The 19,738-nt window shown below is 44.1% G+C and overlaps 3 protein-coding genes across 7 annotated transcripts; all 3 read right to left on the bottom strand.

Annotated features, from left to right (window-relative positions):
- Window positions 1-350: 350 nt before the first annotated feature.
- rps14 (ribosomal protein S14) lies at window positions 351-2,864 on the bottom strand. Of its 3 annotated transcripts, none has more exons than XM_029519094.1 (5): window positions 2,823-2,864; window positions 1,907-2,058; window positions 756-917; window positions 590-666; window positions 351-464 (listed from the first exon to the last, which is right to left on the bottom strand). In XM_029519094.1, the coding sequence occupies exons 2-5, from the start codon at window positions 2,053-2,055 to the stop codon at window positions 397-399; spliced, it is 456 nt and encodes a 151-aa protein (XP_029374954.1). In that variant the 5' UTR covers window positions 2,056-2,058; window positions 2,823-2,864; the 3' UTR covers window positions 351-396. The 3 variants fall into 3 exon arrangements, with proteins under 3 accessions (XP_029374954.1, XP_029374955.1, XP_029374956.1); XM_029519095.1 differs by having other exon boundaries at window positions 2,744-2,860; XM_029519096.1 differs by having other exon boundaries at window positions 2,728-2,824.
- Window positions 2,865-3,448: 584 nt separating this feature from the next.
- Window positions 3,449-15,260, bottom strand: camk2a (calcium/calmodulin-dependent protein kinase II alpha). Of its 3 annotated transcripts, XM_029520249.1 has the most exons (18): window positions 15,141-15,260; window positions 13,915-14,009; window positions 12,981-13,040; window positions 11,862-11,916; window positions 10,791-10,856; window positions 10,622-10,694; window positions 10,407-10,509; window positions 10,122-10,205; window positions 9,916-10,010; window positions 9,655-9,777; window positions 9,488-9,571; window positions 9,123-9,165; window positions 8,311-8,345; window positions 7,782-7,830; window positions 7,584-7,659; window positions 7,400-7,494; window positions 7,065-7,293; window positions 3,449-6,968 (listed from the first exon to the last, which is right to left on the bottom strand). In XM_029520249.1, the coding sequence occupies exons 1-18, from the start codon at window positions 15,200-15,202 to the stop codon at window positions 6,965-6,967; spliced, it is 1,431 nt and encodes a 476-aa protein (XP_029376109.1). In that variant the 5' UTR covers window positions 15,203-15,260; the 3' UTR covers window positions 3,449-6,964. The 3 variants fall into 3 exon arrangements, with proteins under 3 accessions (XP_029376109.1, XP_029376107.1, XP_029376108.1); XM_029520247.1 differs by lacking the exon at window positions 3,449-6,968 and having other exon boundaries at window positions 7,061-7,293; window positions 7,782-7,890; XM_029520248.1 differs by lacking the exon at window positions 3,449-6,968 and having other exon boundaries at window positions 7,061-7,293; window positions 8,311-8,348.
- A 2,541-nt stretch (window positions 15,261-17,801) lies between these two features.
- Window positions 17,802-19,620, bottom strand: sra1 (steroid receptor RNA activator 1). The gene is made up of 6 exons (XM_029519766.1): window positions 19,431-19,620; window positions 19,089-19,199; window positions 18,943-19,011; window positions 18,695-18,864; window positions 18,435-18,543; window positions 17,802-18,340 (listed from the first exon to the last, which is right to left on the bottom strand). Exons 1-6 carry the CDS (start codon window positions 19,453-19,455, stop codon window positions 18,150-18,152), a joined length of 675 nt encoding a protein of 224 aa, XP_029375626.1. The 5' UTR covers window positions 19,456-19,620; the 3' UTR covers window positions 17,802-18,149.
- Between the last annotated feature and the right edge of the window lie 118 nt (window positions 19,621-19,738).

The raw sequence follows: 19,738 nt of genomic DNA on the forward strand, positions 1-19,738 counted from the left end.
CATTACTGAGCCAATTTAACTTAAATCTTTTTCTTCAAACTCAGTTTTCATTCAGTTAAAAGACTCATTAGCATTTCCTGCTTGACATGACATTGTAACGAGATTGAACCTTCAAGTTATTAACGAAAAAATACTGGAAACTTACTTTTAACCTGGGGAAAAAAAAAAAAAAAAAAAACTTTTCTAAAAGTTCTTCAAACCTGACATACTGACGCTGAGCGATTATCGATCAATTTAAAAATGAATATAGTCTAACTGATCAGGGCTGCCTGATGAGATTATTGAAATTATTATTGAAACTTAAGAGGGTTAGGAGTTGATGTATTGATCAGTGAACAAAGACTAAAAGCTCAGTGTTGGACTTGAATCTTTTATTGTGGTGACTCTTCCTGTGATTTACAGACGGCGTCCACGACGTCCACCCTTCCTCCTGGTCGAGTCTGATGGGATCGGAGTGACGTCCTCTGAACACACGAAGAAGAAACAGGAAGTCAAACAAACATTTTTAAAGACTTAGTTCAAAATAAAACATTTCATCCAGTGAGATGATTTTCTGAGAAACTACTAAACTGGCTTCTATGTGCATTACCAATGCGTCCAATCTTCATGCCAGACCGAGCCAGCGCTCTCAGCGCAGACTGAGCTCCAGGACCTGGAGTCTTTGTCCTACAACAAAGAGGGAGAAGAACCTTTAAGTCTCAACCTTTCCAAGCAGAGTGTCCTCCAGGTCCAGGACCTTGGTCAGGTGAGCTCACCTGTTCCCTCCGGTGGCCCTCAGCTTGATGTGCAGTGCTGTGATTCCCAGCTCTTTGCAACGCTGAGCGACGTCCTGAGCAGCCAACATGGCAGCATAAGGGGATGACTCGTCTCTGTCAGCCTTCACCTTCATTCCGCCAGTCACACGGCAGATGGTCTCCCTGGAAACAGGCCAGACCAATCAGAGTGAAGAACAGGACTCAGCTAATCAAACTGTTTACAAGTAGAAACTCATCCAGATCACAGGAAACATGCGCCTACAGGCACTTCATATTGATCTGATCACAAGCAATAGCCGATTCAACACAGTGATGTCACATGAAACAAAGAACAGGCACTACAACTGCTTTGAAGGGCACACACCAGAACAGAACCAGAATCAGCTTTGGTCAATGAATGAGGTTTAATTGGATCAGCACAATACTGAAAACCCCCAACCCATAATTTGATTAATGAATGCAATTTTCAATAATTGAAATTAAGAAATACAAATGATCCCAAAATGTCCGGGATAAGAAAAATTGATGCAGATGGAAGGCGAATACATGTGTTCTTCTAGGAGAAAAAAAAGGTATGTCTATTGTGCTATGAGGCGGGGTACAATCTACATTGGCATTGTGACAAACACGGAGCTAAGTGTGGCAAAGTTAGCCTTTCAGAAAAACAACAAACTGTCACAATTGCTGGTTGTATCGTTATTCTGCCCCCCTCAACAGTGACAAAAAAAGTTTTGAAAGTTAATAATAAATTTTATTTAAAGGCGCCTTTCTTGACACTCAAGGTCACCGTACAACACATAAAAACTTTATTTAATTTCATAATTGGTGTTGGATGATATTTTTCTTTGCTCACTTGGATAGTACGTTGATTGATGGAGTAATGTGGGTTTCTTAACCTGACAAATTAAATGGATGTATGTTATAATAAAGCAACTAGCAAATATATTTTTTGGGTGGGTCTATGCAAATGCATATGTAATATTTGTCTTTGAAAGTAATACATTCAGAGTTATTTAAGGAGTAGTTACATTTATTACACATTACATTTGGTTCCATTTATACTGTCTTGCATGTGGCCCTTTAAAGGCAACCATTATGCTGGCCCTTGATGAAAATGAGTTTGACCCCCCTGCTCTCAACTGATCACTTACTTCCCGGAGAGGTCTGTGACGTGGACAAACGTGTCATTGAAGGAGGCAAAGATGTGACAGACACCAAAGACGTTTTCTCCCTCAGCCACCTGAGGTCCCAGACTGATGACCTGCTCCTCCTTCTTCTCCTTTCCTTTACGAGGAGCCATCGTCTGAGGAAGAGGAGGGTGAAGAATTAGACAGCCACCAGTGAATCTGGCCACAAATTGACCCATGATCATCAGCTGACAATAACAAGAGAAGAAAAAACAGCTGCCCGTCTGACTAGTCCAGGGTGAAGAGCATCATGGGTAACTCCATGTTGTCAATGGAGCCACATGGACACACAACTGCCTTCCCTAGTCACATGATCACAGGTCTAATTCACATGGAGCAGCAGAGACCTCTGTCCAGATTCCGGACGTAATCTGGGCTCATTTAGACCAGATTCACCATCATCCGGTCACATGGTGCCTCCAGAGCCGGGACACCACAGGTACTAGCCTGCGGTGTCCGGGAAGACCCGGGCCGGAAAAACAAAACAGAAAAGGACTGATTCAAACTGGACAAAGATCCTAAACGGAAGAAGGAGACTGAGCCTTAGAGCTACGTTAGCCTGTTAGCTTCTGGTCCAGATTCAGATGCATCTTGAATCAAACGGCTCGGAGTCTCCTCTGAGCTGTTTGTGAGGATAAACTCGGATTCTTTTATTTAAATCGATTCATTTCCAGCTGATGCTTCCCTGCTCGGCAGCTAAGATGGCGTCGTCCCGGACAGACAGAATAACACCAAATATCTGACGTTTAGCTTCACACAGAAAAGCAATTTAACGGCCAACAGACCAGAAAATCTTCTCACACTCAGCACAGACGCGTTAGAGAAGCAGACGGCCTCCTAAAATCCGGATTAAAGAGGATGGACGCGGAGCGGGACTCACCGATGTGTCTCTTCTTCAGGCAGAAACTAGAAAGGAAGGAACTTCCGTTTCCGGGGACAAAGTTGAGCGGGAAGCAGCTGCTGCCGCCACGTGGTCTTTCACGAAACTTTCTTAATTCATTTTAAAAGTATTTAATTAAAATAAGTCACAAAGTCCCAAATAAGTCCCAACTCAAAATTTGAAAGAAAATTACAAAGTATTTAAAATGTTAAATATCATTCACATGTTCATAATTATTCGTGTTAGTATTATTCCTACCGTTATTTTTTATTAATGAAAGAAATCGGCTTTTCAAGTAATGTTTTGTATATTTTTTAATTCTTGATATGCACATTTATGTGACTATATCCTAGTGTTTTTTTAAAGGAAGCTGTCTCACTGACTTCACTCCAGTTTAATTTGATAATTTGGTTTTATTGGATAGAATATATAATGATCACTGAGAGTGAAACAGTCCAATCAGACAGCAGCTTTTCACCACCTCAGTTTATTTACAGGAACACTTTCGACACAATGCAGAAGAAGAAAATACTCAAGAAACTACAAAAGAAAGGAGATTAAAAACACCCCCCCCCCCCCCCCCCCCACACACACACACACACACACACACACTGTTGCACTCTGGGCATGCAGAATCACACAATATGACAATATCCACCACAGTAGAGAAAACTTAGTGCGCATGAAGGAGCTGATTATTGATCATTAATCATTGATTTGTTAAGTGAGATGATTGCGGATGGGAAACAGCAAAGTCCCAGTTTGTGTGACCTTTGACCTCTTGAATTCTCTTTCATAAATAGAAATTAAATGTTTTAATTAATATCAGAGTTGAAAACAGACTCAGGATCAGAGGAGCTGCAGACAAAACCCAGATCCTGTAATTAAAGTGAAAGCCGTTGGTCCGCAGGTTCAATGTAAAACATTGACTTCTTGTCACGGTTTCTAGGCAACAGATGGCGACACAAAGAGAAGATCATCTGGAGACCAAACCTTCATAGTCTATGAGAGACCAGATCTCTGAAGGATACAGAGGGATCTGCACAGGGTTAGCTCACTAGCTAATCTTAGTATAACAATCTGTTCCTAAACCAGATGGAAGTCTGGGTCTTAATAATTACAAGAATAATAAATATTCTGATTATTATCATATAAAAAATAACAATAACTTTACAAAATCCAGATCAGTACAACTTTGTTGTTTGTTAGCCTGTAAGGATTATTAGCACTTCAAACCACCCTCCACCCTTGGGTTAGAAGTTAGGGTAATGGGCCCTCAGGTAGCCAGAGGTTGGAGGTCCATGTTCTGGGCTCAGAGCTGCACCCACTGAGGTACAAACACAGGAACCATTGGAGCATCTGTTCAGAGAGTAATGTGATCAAATCTGAAGGTTCAAGCAAAACATCTAAATATTTGTAGAAAATGGCATATCTGTCCCAGGACCATGTCAGTCCAGAACCATGTCAGTCCAGGGTACTCACAGACATCTACCGATAAACGATGTATTCAGGTGCATTGAAGATGGAGCTGTTTAAAAACACACTGATTATTCTACTGTAGGAACACTCAGCTGGTGCCGTTTGGCATCTGAACGATCAGCTGACCTTTCTGTTGTGGGCAATTAAAGGTAAACACATGAGCATCTGTAATCCTGCCTCCACCCTCCACCTTTGACCTCACGGTCAGAGTCCTTCATGAGCCGAGACGCCACACGGCACCAAGATGTCCAGTAAGAAGAGGCGACACATTCAGCAGCTGCTCAGGAAATTGATGCATATGATAAAATAACAGCTGATAGAAGACAGAACTGCAGTACAGCTCTGCAGGTTAAACATTATAAAGCTCTTAAATATGATATATGCCAAATACTGAGAAGAATAATATCATCATCATAGTAAGAATCTGATTGTACAAAGTTCTACATTCTCTGACGGTAAAAAGCTGCTTGAGCCTCTGACACAATCACAACAGGTCAAAAGTCGCAGAATATCAAAGTCAGCCCCGCTGGTGTTTTGTCAGTAGGCATCTCGTGGTGCCAAACACTCAGAACTGTAGTCCACCGACTTCCTATTTATACCCCCTCAGCCGTCACCAGCTAGATCAGAGGTACAGACTGCAGTTGTTATATGAACAATCTAAAAGATTTGTATGTGGACAGATCTGTTGACATTTCTCTGTCCAGACATCACAAAGAGGGAACGGGAAGTGGACTACAGTTAGTAGAGTGTGACTCCCAGTCAGAAATGCTGACTAAACAAACATGTTGGAGTCAAAAGTGGCACAGAGAGAAACACAGCGTAGACTAAAGCCAAAACACAAAGCACAAAGTCAGGTCTGGCATGCAGCAAATCACAATGTTTTACAGGAAGTAAACACCGTCACCACAGAAGAAGAAATATGAGTTGTCCATTCAGAAAACCACCGATTTTAGAAAACATTGCTGCTGGTCCTGAAACAAGCTCCTGCTGAGGAGAAGTTCACTTATTACATCATTAAGGCTCTAAAAAAAAAAAAAAAAAAAAAAACATTGAGATGAGGTTTCACGTAGCAACCACGCCGCGAGACCAACAGGCTGGGGACATCAGAGTCAGGCTGTCCGGAGTACAGAGGCTCAGAGGAGACAAAAAGCACAAACTGCTTCTGTTAGACAACAAAGAAACTGATTATCTGGCTCATCTAATCGGTATCACTCAGATTTCCCACTGTATTTGAACTCATCACTGAATCATCACAAGTGACCGTTGGACACTTCGATGACCTCGTCTGTGACATCATCTGAATGTCCTTCTGGGACTGTGTACTCATGAGCTTTGATGGGTGACTGTGATTGGCTGTTTGAGCACTGACTCTGAGACCAGACCAGGATCCACCTCCAGGAGCCCTCAGCACCGGTTCTTCATCTTCAGCATCATCATCATCTTCTTCTTCATCTTCATTTTCATGGTTTTGTTTTCGAATCAGTTGAATCTAATTAAATTTGGGGGGATTTAAATCGTTAATCACTACTCATGTTTCCTTCCCTTTGTCCTTTTCTCTCATTTCCTTCTGAAGCTTTTTCAATCTTTCCTTTATGTCTTTTCCTTCCCTCCTCCAGCTTTTCAGTCAAAGACAGTTAATGGCACCTCTTTCGGGTCATCTCTGTATGGACACCCGGTGGGGGGGTGAGGTGGTCAGCTGGTTGGAGAGGGGGCGTGGCTGTTCATGGAAGATCGCAGGACGGAGAGTGGTGGAAGGTTGCAGACTCTCCGAGCCTGATGGAAGCAGAAAGATGAGCGTCTCTCATCAGAAGCTCAACGTGGTCGTCGTGGTCACCATGGTGTTTAGCCATGTGACATAAAACTAGCCTGGACCTGTCACTTCCCGTGCAGAGGCTCACAGCTGCTTGATTGTTAGGCCCAATCATCTGGTGATCAAGCGATCAAACCTGAGATCACATCCTGTTTCTGTGGTGCTCAGAAGATTCAGCTCACGGGGTCACATGACATCAACAAAATAACACTAAAAATAACTGGAGATTCTGATGTTGAACTTTCTTCTTCAGGTGATATGTTTGTGTTTACGTGTTTCAGCCCATGATCAGAAGACAATGGGTCTAAATCATCATCAGTAACCATAGCAACTGCTAGCCTCGGTCCAAAAATATATATATTTAGGTCTATTCTGGTGGAAACTTTGTATCTCAGGCTTGTAAACGTTTCCTCTTCAGCTGTTTTATGGTCAAGATTAAAATTACAACTCAGTTGATTATTGATGATTATTATTATAATAATTAATGTGAATGAATTGATCAGGAGGTAAATAAAACCAGCTGATGAGGCGTCACTACGGAGACACCAGGTTTCCACACATTCTCACTACCTGCACTCTGCAGCTGATTGGCTATTCACAAAGGGGCGTGGCTGAAGCAGAAGTCCAGACAAGCTGAAAAGAGGAAGCTGATTGGTTGGTTGATTGATTGATCGATGTGCAGGTCCATACTGGACTGGTTTAGTGAAGCCTCTGGTTCTGTCCCGACTCCGCCCCCGTCCCCTCCTTGTCAAACCTCTGAAACTAAATCCTGAATGTAGGTGTCAGACACTTCCTGTCAATCAATCTGTTGTCAAGGTGACGGTGGCCCATCAAAGACACGCCCCTCTGGAAGTTAACTGGAAAGAGGAGAGAGAGAGAGAGAGAGACAGGTGATAAAGAGAGAGAAAGTATTGGGGGGAGTGGGGTAGCCTGACCTTTGACCCTGATCTTACTTGCTGAGTGTGGAGGCAGAACCTGAACGGTGGAAATGGACGATCTGCCACTTCCCATCACGACGGTGCCACACTCGGGTCTCCTCTGATTGGGCGGTGCGAGGCGTCCCATTGGCGTCGATGTACTGAGTCACTCTGATGTAAGCGATGCAGGCGGCTTCGTCCCCCACCAGGTGGATATGAGGGTTCAGGATGGTGGTGTGGACCGGTTTACTGTTTTTGGACCACACTACAGACAGGCAGAGACAGTTAACTGGAAAGGTAAGACAGCCAGACCACGGCAGCCGAAGTCCAGGGGACAGGTACATGATGACATCAAGTTTGGGTCAACTCACAATTTTCAAAATAAAAGCGGTGGAAGTCGAGGCCTTCCACTAGATTTCCCAACGCCTCGGGTTCAAACGCCGTCACAGCCGGGTCACACATTTTACTGAGAGGACATATTTACAGAAAGGACAGATTTACAGGGGACGGATTTACAGAAAGGACAGGTTGTCACAATAAGGGTATTTTACATACGTGTAGCTCTCAAAGTCTCCGTTGCTGATCGCCTCAATCAGCTGTTCAGTGACTTTAATGATGTCCTGTTTCCTCACTGGAGGGTCAGGGGTGAGGGGACAGAGGATGGTATAATCATTGTATTTGTCAGCAAATTTGTCTCACTGAGACAATAAATGTTAGTTGTTTATCTGTTTGTGTGGCGTTTTGTGTGTTCACCTCTGGTGTCTTCGTCCTCAATTGTTGTGTTTGTGCTCTCAGATGATTCCTGCAAAAACCAAATTTTATATAGTCTTGTCTGATGTGGTATGATCTGGTCTGGTCTGGTCTGATGTGGTCTGATCTGGTCTGGTCTGATGGGGTCTGATCTGGCCTGATGTGGTCCGATGTGGTCTGATGTGGTCTGATCTGGTCTGATGTGGTCTGATGTGGTCAGATCTGGTCTGGTCTGGTCTGATGTGGTCTGATGTGGTCCGATGTGGTCTGATGTAGTCTGATGTGGTCTGATGTGGTATGATCTGGTCTGGTCTGGTCTGATGTGGTCTGATGTAGTCTGATGTGGTCTGATCTGGTCTGATGTGGTATGATCTGCTCTGGTCTGGTCTGATGTAGTCCGATGTGGTCTGATGTGGTCTGATGTAGTCTGATGTGGTCTGATGTGGTCTGATGTGGTCTGATGTGGTCTGATGTAGTCTGATGTGGTCTGATGTGGTCTGATGTGGTCTGATGTGGTCTGATGTGGTCTGACCTTTACTCCGTCGGTCTTCTTGTTGCCACCTTTTCCTCCTGGACGAACAAGAACAAAGAGAGAGAGCAGCAGCAGAGTGAGGCCCAAAGGAACGAAGGCAGAGAGAAGAATCCACGCCATCGTCCCGACAACTGACCCCCCAGGCTCTGGCTGACACCTCCTCACAGTGTGAGCTCAGTGGGAGGGGCAGCCACTTCCTATGTGGGCGGGCTGAGTTGGGCCATTTTTAGGATCAACTTGAGATAGTTGAGGCGAAGCTCACATTCCTGCTGGGGTGTCTGCAGATCTACAGGAGTCCAGTTGTGCTGGACGCCCCCCACCCACACAAATCAGCTGTTCCTGAGCTGGTGGGGGTTATCTTTATTATTCTATGAGTCTGTTGAAAACTATTGGAACAAACACACAAACAAATTAACAGATAAACAAACAGACAGACAAACGTTCAGTCATTCAGGTTTAACTCTGGTGGTTTCCCTGATAAATATAGATCCTGAACAACTGCTGCACACACACAAACGGACACACACAGACAGAGACACACACACACACACACACACACACACACACACACAGTGTTAACTTGTTAATCATCAGTAAACCTGCAGCTGATTGGTTGAGCCTGTCTTTAACCTTCAGTTGCTGTAAAATAAATCAGCAGGTCAAAAGTCAAACATCAAATTCGTCACAGGTCACATGACTGTCAGACAACCAACAGGAAGTCCGCAAAATCAATTTTGCGTATCAAAATGTTAATTTGACAGAGTGAATGACCTCTGACCTCAAACAGGAAACAAACAAGCTGCCGGTCTTACCAGAGAAATTCCTGGTGGCCAACATGGTGGTCAAGATCGCTCCCTGTGGGGGGGGGATAACGATTAGTCCACAACATTTCCTGTCTGCCTTCAGTAAATCTGGCCTTCAGTGATGTCATCATGATGTCTCTCTTTCAATGTGTGCTGCAGCCCATTTCCTTGGAGCTTTTTTGTGGAAGGATATCACCAGGAAGTGACATCACTGAATCAGTTATTGTTTAGCTCTTTGTAACTAGATAAAAAATAATATCATTATTGTTGTATAATAAACAACAATAAATTAATATCATAAGTCATTATCATTATTATTATTATTATCAATCAAACAAATTGGAGCTGGCCCCTGACCCCTGACCCCAGCCTACCTTCAGTTTCCTCCTGGCATTGAACTTCTTCAGACATTCGACTGTTTCCTGTCTGTGCATACAGGACGCCACCGTGGAGCGATGCTGGGAGGAAGAGTACATATCATCATTGTCATCGTCATCGTCATCAGGATAAAAATGAGCCAGTGTGATGGTGTAAGTCTCACAGAGATCCACGGATGTTTGAGCGCCTCCGCTGCTGTGATGCGTTTGGACGGGTTTATGGTCAACATCTTGTTGATGAGATCTTTGGCCTCAGGCGTCACTGTGTCCCACTCTGGAGAAGGAAACTGGGCCACAAGGAAAGGAAGGAGGGAAAGGAACACACTCTATTTTTTGTGAGGAAGACACAAACTCTGTGTATGTGTGTGTGTGTGTGTTGAGGGGGGTGGACAACTGCCACATTAGACAGAAGACACATGACCTACATCATACGCTCCAGCTTTGATCTGCTGGTAGAGACGATGCTGATCTTCGTCCCAGAATGGAGGATAACCGACCAATAGGATGTAGAGAATCACACCTGAGAGAGAACGACAGTAAAAGGCACCTGAGAGAGGACGACACACAGTAACAAAGTTACATAAAGATTCTGTCCGAGTAGAGACAGCAGAGACAACATAGGACGTCTGACCACAGGCCCAGAGGTCCACAGCTTTTCCATATGGGTCCTTCCTCAGAACCTCAGGAGACAAGTAGCCTGGGGTCCCCGCAAAACCTGTAAACACACACATATACAAATAATATATAATATATAATATGTATGTGTTAGGTGTTATATATTTGGTTTTTTTTTGTCTAAAAAAGTTCTCAAATCCTCAAATGTCAAAGTTGAATGATGAAATAAATGAGTAAAATAAAAATATCTAAAAAATGTCCCGTTGAGGATTAAGATCAGGATCAGGATCGGAGTTCTTACCGAACCAGGCCTGCTGGTCTCCCTCCACCTCGATGGCAAGGCCAAAGTCAGCCAGTTTGACCGCCGCTCCTTTAGACTTCGATGCCAAGAGAAGATTCTCTGGCTGGAGACAAACAGCACTTGCTAACATGCTAATTCTCTCTCTTTGCTCTACATTAGATATGCGAACAAAGTTAACAGGATAAAGTAATCATTAGTCCTGCCGACTGACTCACCTTCAGGTCTCGGTGGACCACGCCCATCTGGTGACAATGTAGCACCGCCTCCAAAATCTGCTGGATACAGTGACTGCACACAGACAGAGGTCAGAGGTCAGAGTTGAAGACCAGTATGTACTGGATCAGCAGCAAACGTCAAACGCAAACATGAGTCATTGCTTCCTACCTGGCGTCAGCTTCACTGTAATATTCTCTGGCTACAATGTCTTCAAATAACTCTCCCCCTGTGACCCTGGGGGGGCGACCACAGATAAGAAAATGTGATTGCACAACAACATTTTAATGTATTATGCCACAGTGAAACAATAAAACAAAGTAATATAATTATGTGTTTTTATAATTCAACATTGTCCAAACGTTTTGACAAATGTAATAACAATTAACAATTTAATACTGAAACTGCTCTCGCCTCCAATGAATTAAATAAAGAGATTAACTCGTATCAATGATCGCACAATGCTGGTCAAAAAAATCACAATCACAGTTTTTACATACAGTCCATGGTGGCCAGTCAACCTGGCTCTCCTCTCTCTTTATCAAATCAAAACATAGCCTAATACTATCTCCTGGCCTTGTCTGCATATCTTCAACCTGTCACTTCCCGATCATATCTCCTGTCTGAGTTGATGCTGGTGCTTCATGCCCAACTGGAAATCCCAAAGGTGTCAGCATTAATGTTTTTTGGGCCTCCTGGTAAACAGTGGAACCAGAGAAATATGCTAAAAAGTGGGTTCTCACAAGAAGGTCAGCTGATCACACAGCCTGTCCAAAAAGAAAAGATGTGGCAATCAAGCATGAGTACCAGTAAAGATGGGAGCTATTTTGACTGCAGGCCACTGTATGAACGTAGCCACATTATTCTTTGGTTGTTGTTATTGTTATGCTTTATGATTCAGTGTTCCATATTGTGGCAATGTTTGCATAGTGCCATATCGCTGTAGATGGACTGAAATAAAACCATTACATGTCAAGCAAATAAGTAGTTTGATACTTGGAACGACAGTGACACTATTTTATCCGAGCATGGTGAGTCATATTTCTTTGTAGCGCCAACACAAAATTAGAGGGTTCCCCCACCAAATCCTACTTTAACCACTGATTATAATATATAATCATAAAAAAAGATCAACATAAAACAACATAAACCAGAACAGTAAACAACAATGTGACTTGGAACATCACCTCTCCACATGTTAGCATCATGAGAACATTCAAACTGGACTAGACCAGGACTCACAGGTCAAAGATCAGGTAATGATGCGCCTCCTCTGAGATGCTGTCGTGGAGACGGACTGAAAGGAAAAAAAGATCAGAGTGATGACAGGAAACAGATCAGCTGCTTACTTAACAACAACAACTTCCTGTTGCTCAGAGACTTTGGAACCTAAAAATTTGGTCTGTCTGAAAAGTGCAGTACAACTGTTACAAAAGCCAAGACTGAAAACTCAACAGGCATAAAAGTCAGCAGATTTTCAGCAGACTGAAGTTTTACTGTTTGTGTTTCAATTTTGTGGTTTAACAGAAGATGCTGCCCACACACACACACACACACACACACACACACACACACAGATGAAGCCGGCTGCTGCAGTGAGGAGGAGTGGATCAGAAAAACTGATTTCTTTCTGAGTGCTCTCATATAGGTACAAGTGTATGTGTGTGTGTGTGTGTGTGTGTGTGTGTGTGTGGGAAGACGGAGGGTTTTGCTGCTTTCACCTTAGGACACTGTTGCCTGGCAACACGCACACACAGAATTACATTATGTAACACCTTCAGTATCTGTAGAGCATCACCTGCCCACACAGAGCTCTGATTGGACGTGTCTTTAGGCTGCAGTGCTCTGATTGGCCGGTTGGGCCCACGTGAAGTCATACCTAAACATCTGGTTCAGTTTTTCGCTCCGTGGCCTTTAATGTGAATTTCTACAGGAAGTGGGAGTTGAGGTCATCAGGATGTAACCAATGGTGGCCTGTCCCCGAAGAGGACACAGTCTTAAGTCCTCAGTCCTCGGTTTTCAGTCTTCAGTCCTTCGTCATTGGTCTTCAGTCTTAGGTCTGGATTATTTTATGGGATCCTGGATAATGTTTGTGGTAGAAAACTAATATTTCTGCTGCCAATCAGATCGAAGCATTGGCACAACCAATCAAAAAATGGAGATTTAATTTTAAACTCTGAGAACATGACACTTCCTGTTCCAGGAAAACAGAAGCCCTGGGAAACTGGGATGTGTGAGAACCCAATTTGTTCCAGATTCAAATCTGATCCGGATTAAAACCAAAGCTGTAGTTCAAAATCACTGGGTCCTACATTTCCCTTGATGCACTTGGATAGCATCACTTCCTGTCTTTGTACTCACCGATGTTGGGATGTTTCAGAAGACGACAGATTCGAGCTTCACGGTCCAACTTCTGATGATCTGACAGCAGAGAGACAGAATGATTATTGATCAGATATTTTCATATAGACCAATCAGGGATCAGGACCAGCTTGACCCACCTCACGTCACACACATTCTGCACCGTCTCATCCGGTCAGGCGGGTTCTGCTTTTATTGTCCCAAATCCAGGAACTGTCTGGACCTGATTGGACATGTTGGGACCTGCCAGGTCTGGTCCTTCGTGATTTGAAAGGCTGATGAAATCAGAGTGGACCAGAGACCCCAATCTGGTCCATCCGAGCATCATCATCCAATTCTTCATTATATGATGATGATGATGATGATTATAGTTATTATAGTTAGCGTGCTGACATCACACAGCTATGATGTAACAGGGATCTGTTAGTTTGCTGCAGTGACATAAACACATGCACTTCTTTGTCTACTTTGCACAGTGTTGCTAGGCAACCGAAGGAAGTCTCAGAACCAGAATAGAGATCTAAAAAAAATCAACCAAAATGAAGAAATAGCCAGCATCTTTATCAGAGAACTGAAATAAACACATTGACGAGTTGAGACGAGTACAGAGGGATCTAATGTTCTAATGACTGTGATGTGTTTGGTCCGGATGAAAAGAACCTTGAGGGAACTTTGTTCAATGATAAAATTTGATTCGATTTTTCTGTTCCAGTGTTCTAATGATTTCCTATTTCAGAGTTCCTCTGTACCAATGTTCGAATGTTCCACAGTTCCACACTCATGTTTTACTGGTTCACCGTGTCGGACCTTCACCTGTCTGCTGTAACAGCAGCTGAGGTTCCTACAGTTTTGAGGTTCTCCATGTTTGGATGAACATTCCTCTGTTTTACTGAGACAGTTCTGTGATGTGGTGTGTCTTCCTTCAAGTTCTCACCTCTGGCAGACAGCTTCTTAGTGTTGATGATCTTGGCGGCGTATTCCTGACCAGACAGAACCTTGACACAGCGGCGCACCACTGAAAATGCTCCCCTGGAAATGCAACGAGTCACATTTTCAGTCACATTTTACAGGCTTGTTTTCTTGTTGGAACAAGATCTTTATTAGAACAAAAGGCACAGGCGTTAGTGCTAATGCTCATGCTAACCAGAATTCCCGGGCGAAATTTAGTTTGTTACAAGCACACCAGGAAAATTGAAATAGAAATCTCACTAGAAATAGTAAAGGACCAATTATTATGGGTTACTTTTTATATCGTTCACTTTCTGGTCTGTGCAGGAAGGCAGAATGGAAAAGCAAAAACAAAATGTGTGGAAAATAAAAATAGGTTGGTAGATAGTATTGTATAAACAGATACATATTAAGTTATGATTAATAATTCCACTAATACCAAAGATATTAATACTGCTAATATTTGTTTTACTGTTACTGTCAACCGTAACCTTTCATACCGAAGTCTGCCTTGGTACTGTTAACGTTAGCATTGCTAAGTAACACGTAAAGTGATAAATAAAAAATTCCCTGAATGGTCTCACTGGAACTGAAGCTGCTGAGTTTCAAAAGAAAGATTTCTGGGTCTGTTTCTTCTGAAAGCTGCATCTGCCACCCACCAGCACATTATGTAAGAAACCTGGCATTATGTGTGTGTGTGTGTGTGTGTGTGTGTGTGTGTGTGTGGGCCGTGAGTGGGATGAGGTCAAAAAGGTGTTACACTATCTATCTATGTTGATCAGATATTGAGCAAAAATAATGACAATGTTTTTTTTTCAGTGCTTCTTAATTACTAAGTGTATTCAAATTTTTATATTAATTTGTTTAAATTAATGTACAGCTGTAGAAATTGGTCATGATGAAAAACCAATGTAAAGCCTAAATTCATTTAGAAAATTAGGGAACTAAATTCAGTAAATATAATAATATAATAACTTCAGTTTAGTAGATTCAATCAAAAACAACATTAGCATAAACACAGAACATGAAATATAATGATGGTCATGCTATTCATTAATAATCTGGCATTAAATATATATATATATACATGTCTTATTAACATATATTAATTAAATTACAGTTTTGTAAATAAAGAATATTAGTAATTACCACAGTAGTTGTCTCTGTTTGTTCAGATTAAAGGACGTCGATGATGAAGATGGTTATACTCACTTGCCCAGCTCCTCGTACAGCTGATACTCTTCGGTGAATCGAGTGCAGATGACTGTTGCCATGGTGGCCCGGCGGGGCGAGGGTCAGGGGGCTCCCTGTCTCTGGTCCTCAGAAGATGATGATGGTGGTGATGAAGGCCAAGAATTAGCCCTGCCTGTGTGAGGGGTGGAGGAGAGAAGACAGATGGAGAAGAAGGAAGATGGAAGGAGAGAGAGTTCTGGTCCGAGGAGGAAGAGGAGGATGGAGGGATGGAGGACAGAGCAGTGAGGAGAACAGCGTCTCTCTGTCCTGATCTGAGGGACTGAGTGACGCTTTCAGATGCTCAACCTGCCCGCCCACTCCCACTGTCAGCCTATCACAGGCCAGGACACACACACACACACACACACACACACACACGGTCGTCATGGTAACTGAACCCTCTCTGTCTGTGCTGGAAAGTATGACTGTGAGCGCTGCCAGATCCAGAGTCCAGGACTCAGACTGCAGATATTCTGGTTCTGAGTGGCTGAGCAGAAACCGAAGTTGGGGCAGCATTACTGCTGTCTGTCCTCCAGACACCAGGGGGCGCCTGAACCCTTCTTGAATTTTCATGGACAACTTTGTGCAATTTTTGGTCATTTAGCATTGACAGCTGTGACAGCTCAGGGGTCAGACTCTGGGAGACGTGGGTCAGTTTTGCCCTGAGGTACTGAATACTCCAATTTTTAGGGGACCACTGATGTGGATTCTGTCCTTGGACTGGATCAGGAGTGTCTACTCTGGCACTGACATTGTGGCATGATGGGAGTTTGTTGGACTGAACCAGGTCTGATCTCTTCTGACTCAGTTTATGGTCTTGAGGAACAGGATTTAAAGATCTGAGCTGCTTTGTGAAGTGACATCGGTCAGGACCTGGTCCAGCATTCTCTGTCTCTGCTTTCCTCCTCTTGTTCCCTGAGCATTGGCTTCCAGCTCCACTGTAAGAAACCTTGGAGTAACCTTTGACCAGGACATGTCCTTTGTCCGTCACATAAAACAAGTTAGTCGGGCAGCTTTCTTCCACCTGAGAAACGTTAGGAAAATCAGAAACATCCTTTCTCAGGATGATGCAGAAAAACTAGTCCATGCATTTGTAACTTCTAGGCTGGACTACTGTAACTCATTACTATCTGGATGTCCAAACAAATCTCTAAAAGGCCTTCAGTTAATTCAGAACGCTGCTGCACGAATATTAACAGGAACTAGGAAAAGAGATCATATCTCTCCCGTGTTAGCTGCTCTTCATTGGCTGCCAGTAAAATATAGAGTAGAATTCAAAATCCTTCTTTTAACATATAAAACTCTTAATGGCCAAACTCCATCATATCTCAGAGAGCTCATAGTTCCTTACTGTCCTAGCAGGCCACTCCGCTCTCTAGATGGAGGTTTACTTGTGGTTCCTAGAGTCTCCAAGAGTAAATCTGGAGGCAGATCGTTCAGTTATCAGGCTCCTCTTCTATGGAACCAACTTCCAGCATCGGTCCGGTAGGCGGACTGTTTAGTCATTTTCAAGACCAGGCTTAAAACTTTCCTGTCTGACAGAGCTGATAGTTAAAAAGTTAAAGTCCTCTACTCTTTAGCTGTGCTGCTATAGGCCGAGGCTGCTGGGGGAAGGACTGAGCTTCTCTCTCTCTCCCTCCCTCTCCCTCTCTCTCTCCCTCCCTCTCTCTCTCTCCCTCCCTCTCCCTCTCTCTCCCTCCCTCTCCCTCTCTCTCCCTCTCTCTCTCCCTCCCTCTCTCTCTCTCCCCCCTGCATGCACTGACAATAACCACTCTTCTTAAAAATCCCAGTCTCTCCCAGTTCTAAGAATGTGTACTGCATTTACTCACCATGTTTTCCTGAAGTCTCTGTCTCTTCCTCATCCTGCAGGTGGTGACTCATCACCATCCCATGTTCCTGCTGCCTGCTGCTCCCATGTCTTCATGAATTCTGTACTACAGCTCATCTCCATCCTGCCTACACCTGTTTGAATATCCCCTCTCCTGCTACCCTCATTCTCACCCTACACTACACCCCCCATGCCTTGCTCTCTCCCTCCCTCCCCCTCTCTCCCCCTCCCTTTCTCCCTCTCTCTCTCTCTCTCTCTCCAACTGGTCGAGGCTGCCCCTCCATCCTGGTTCTGCCTGAGGTTTCTGCCTCTTAAAGGAAGTTTTTCCTGCTCATATAAACAGTTTGGTCCAGAACTGCTCTATATGTAAAGTGCCTTGATGTAATGCCTTTGTTATGATTTGGCGCTATACAAATGAATCTGATTTGATTTGATTTGAGTGGAAGTGGAAGTGGATTGCTACACCCTCATAGTCTCCATCAGAGTCACAGCAGGAAGTCCAACAGAAGGTCCAAGACAGCTGACTGAACATGACCTCCGGGAGCCTTGAGGGGGCGTCGCCATCTAAGGAGGAGGGTGCTGCTCTTCATCACTGTACACTGGAGGGAATCATTGTTTAATCAACATTATTAACTTTTATGTTTTTTCGTGTTTTGTGTTTATGTGTTCTCTGAACCACTCTGTGTGATTTTGTTTTGGTGATAAAGTTTTGTGAGTTGAATTTCATCACTTCCTGTCATCCTCCACCTCACTGACAGACATATGCACTTCCCTTTACACTTCACAATAAAAGTCAACTCATGTTTTGCTAGTTAAATGCTTTTATTGTGAAGCAGCAGCATCTTGATTCAGACCAGCCTCATCCAGGGATGAAGACCAAGCACCTGGAACAGGGACCGACATTATCAGCTTTCTGCTCCAGACTCTGGGATTCTGGGTATTTAGGAGCATGTGGTAGTTTAGGAGGGTCCCAAGTCCAGAGTCTCCAGAATTAAGAGTTCTGAGTCTAGAATTCAGAGAATTCAGAGTCCAGGTGGAATTGAGCTCAGAACTTAACTGACCTCCTGCCTGTTCCTGACCTTTGACCTCTGCTGACAGGTTTCTTTCAAGGACACGAGGGAAACCTGTCAGCAGAGAGTTCTGCAGGACTAATAGACTCATCAGTGGGGAACTGGATCCTGTACTATTTCTGCAGATTTCTGAAGTGGTTCTAAGAGTTCTGGACTCAGCTGTCGGGTCTCAGCAATGAGTCGCTTGACACCGACCATCCATTGGCTGACCTCAGTCACATGATCGACCATCAGGGAGCGATGAATCTCATCAGCCATGTCCCAGTGACCCGACTGCAATGCTGAGAGGGTGACAGGTCAGAGGTCAGCGTTCAGGTATGTACAGAGGCAGGTGAAGAGACTTGTGTGCCGAAGGTGTGAGATGAGACAGATCACCTTGAACCAGCGTGTCCATGCGTCTCCTGACAGGAAAACTCAGTCTACCTGACCTCCAGCTGTCCTCCAGGAGACGGAGCCTCTTTGCTACATCATTACACACCTGATCCTGCAGGGAGGTCAGAGGTCAAAGAGATGACAGCGTCAGCAGTCTACATTGAGTCACTGAGCTAAAACAACATTGGCCTTTGGATCTTTCACACTCAGTTAGTCCAGACCACAGGACCAGAACCAGGACCAGCCAGAGGACGTGGACTCACCGTAGCTGTCTGTCTGCAGGCAGCCAACGCTCGATCCAATGCCAATACCACCACGTCCACGTCAGGGGCAACCTCCGGCTGCTCCGATTGGCTGCTGTCTACCTCTCTTTGACCTCTCATTGGCCCTGAGGGAGGTGGGGTTGTGGCAATGCAGCCAGGTGGAAGACAAGCTGTGGGGGTTCAGACCCTTCATATGAAGTGAGGCGACACTGGCACTCTGCCCTGAATTATGAAAACCTGTTGCTTACCTGGCTGTCCAGGAGGTGGGGTGGCCAGAGGGTGTGTGAGGGGAGGGGCAGAGGGCGGGCCTACTGCACCTTGATACCAGATAAACAGAAGATGTTTGCAACATACACAGACAGACAGGACAGCCAGGTGTGTTTTGTTCTCGTACCTGCAGCAGGTGGAGCTGCTCTCTGGTTCAGGAGGGTCCTCGGTGGTCCACGGACCTTCTGTAGACCGTACGAGAACTGAGGAGGGTCGTTCCACCCTCGCTCCTGGTTACCTTGGCAACAGAGTCAGGGGACAGTTATTTCTATGAAATCCTCACAGCTGTGCTCATTTCTCCTGGAGCCTGAACGCATCATCATTTTAAATGATTTTGACATGTTCGTCCGTTTTGTCGAGGACAATGAAGCTCTCACCGTCCAGCCAGAACCCAATAACCGTATTAACATTTCTGATAATCTACATTATTAACGTCATGATCAGCAGCTGGTCCATGAAGGCAGCTCACCTGGTTTAATGTACATGTCCTCCATGTTGGACAAATATCTGCTCTTTCCCGGACAGGAAGCTAAGCTAACGGCTAACCGGAGCGTTAGACTTTTAGTTCGTAACTATTTAACTAACTATTTAACTATTTAACAAAGTGAGCGTGGGAATAATCCGGCTCGGTGTTTCCTGAATATCAAATCAACCACAGGAACAAAAACTGCACAAATAACTTCCGCCCACATTTCAAAATACGTTTTTGAAAATCATTTAAAATTGTATGCAGACTGATTTCCGCTTGTTTCAGAGATTAACAGTTCAGAATGATCT

The sequence above is a fragment of the Echeneis naucrates genome, chromosome 14 (genome assembly GCF_900963305.1).
Source record: "Echeneis naucrates chromosome 14, fEcheNa1.1, whole genome shotgun sequence".
NCBI classification, from domain to species: domain Eukaryota; kingdom Metazoa; phylum Chordata; class Actinopteri; order Carangiformes; family Echeneidae; genus Echeneis; species Echeneis naucrates.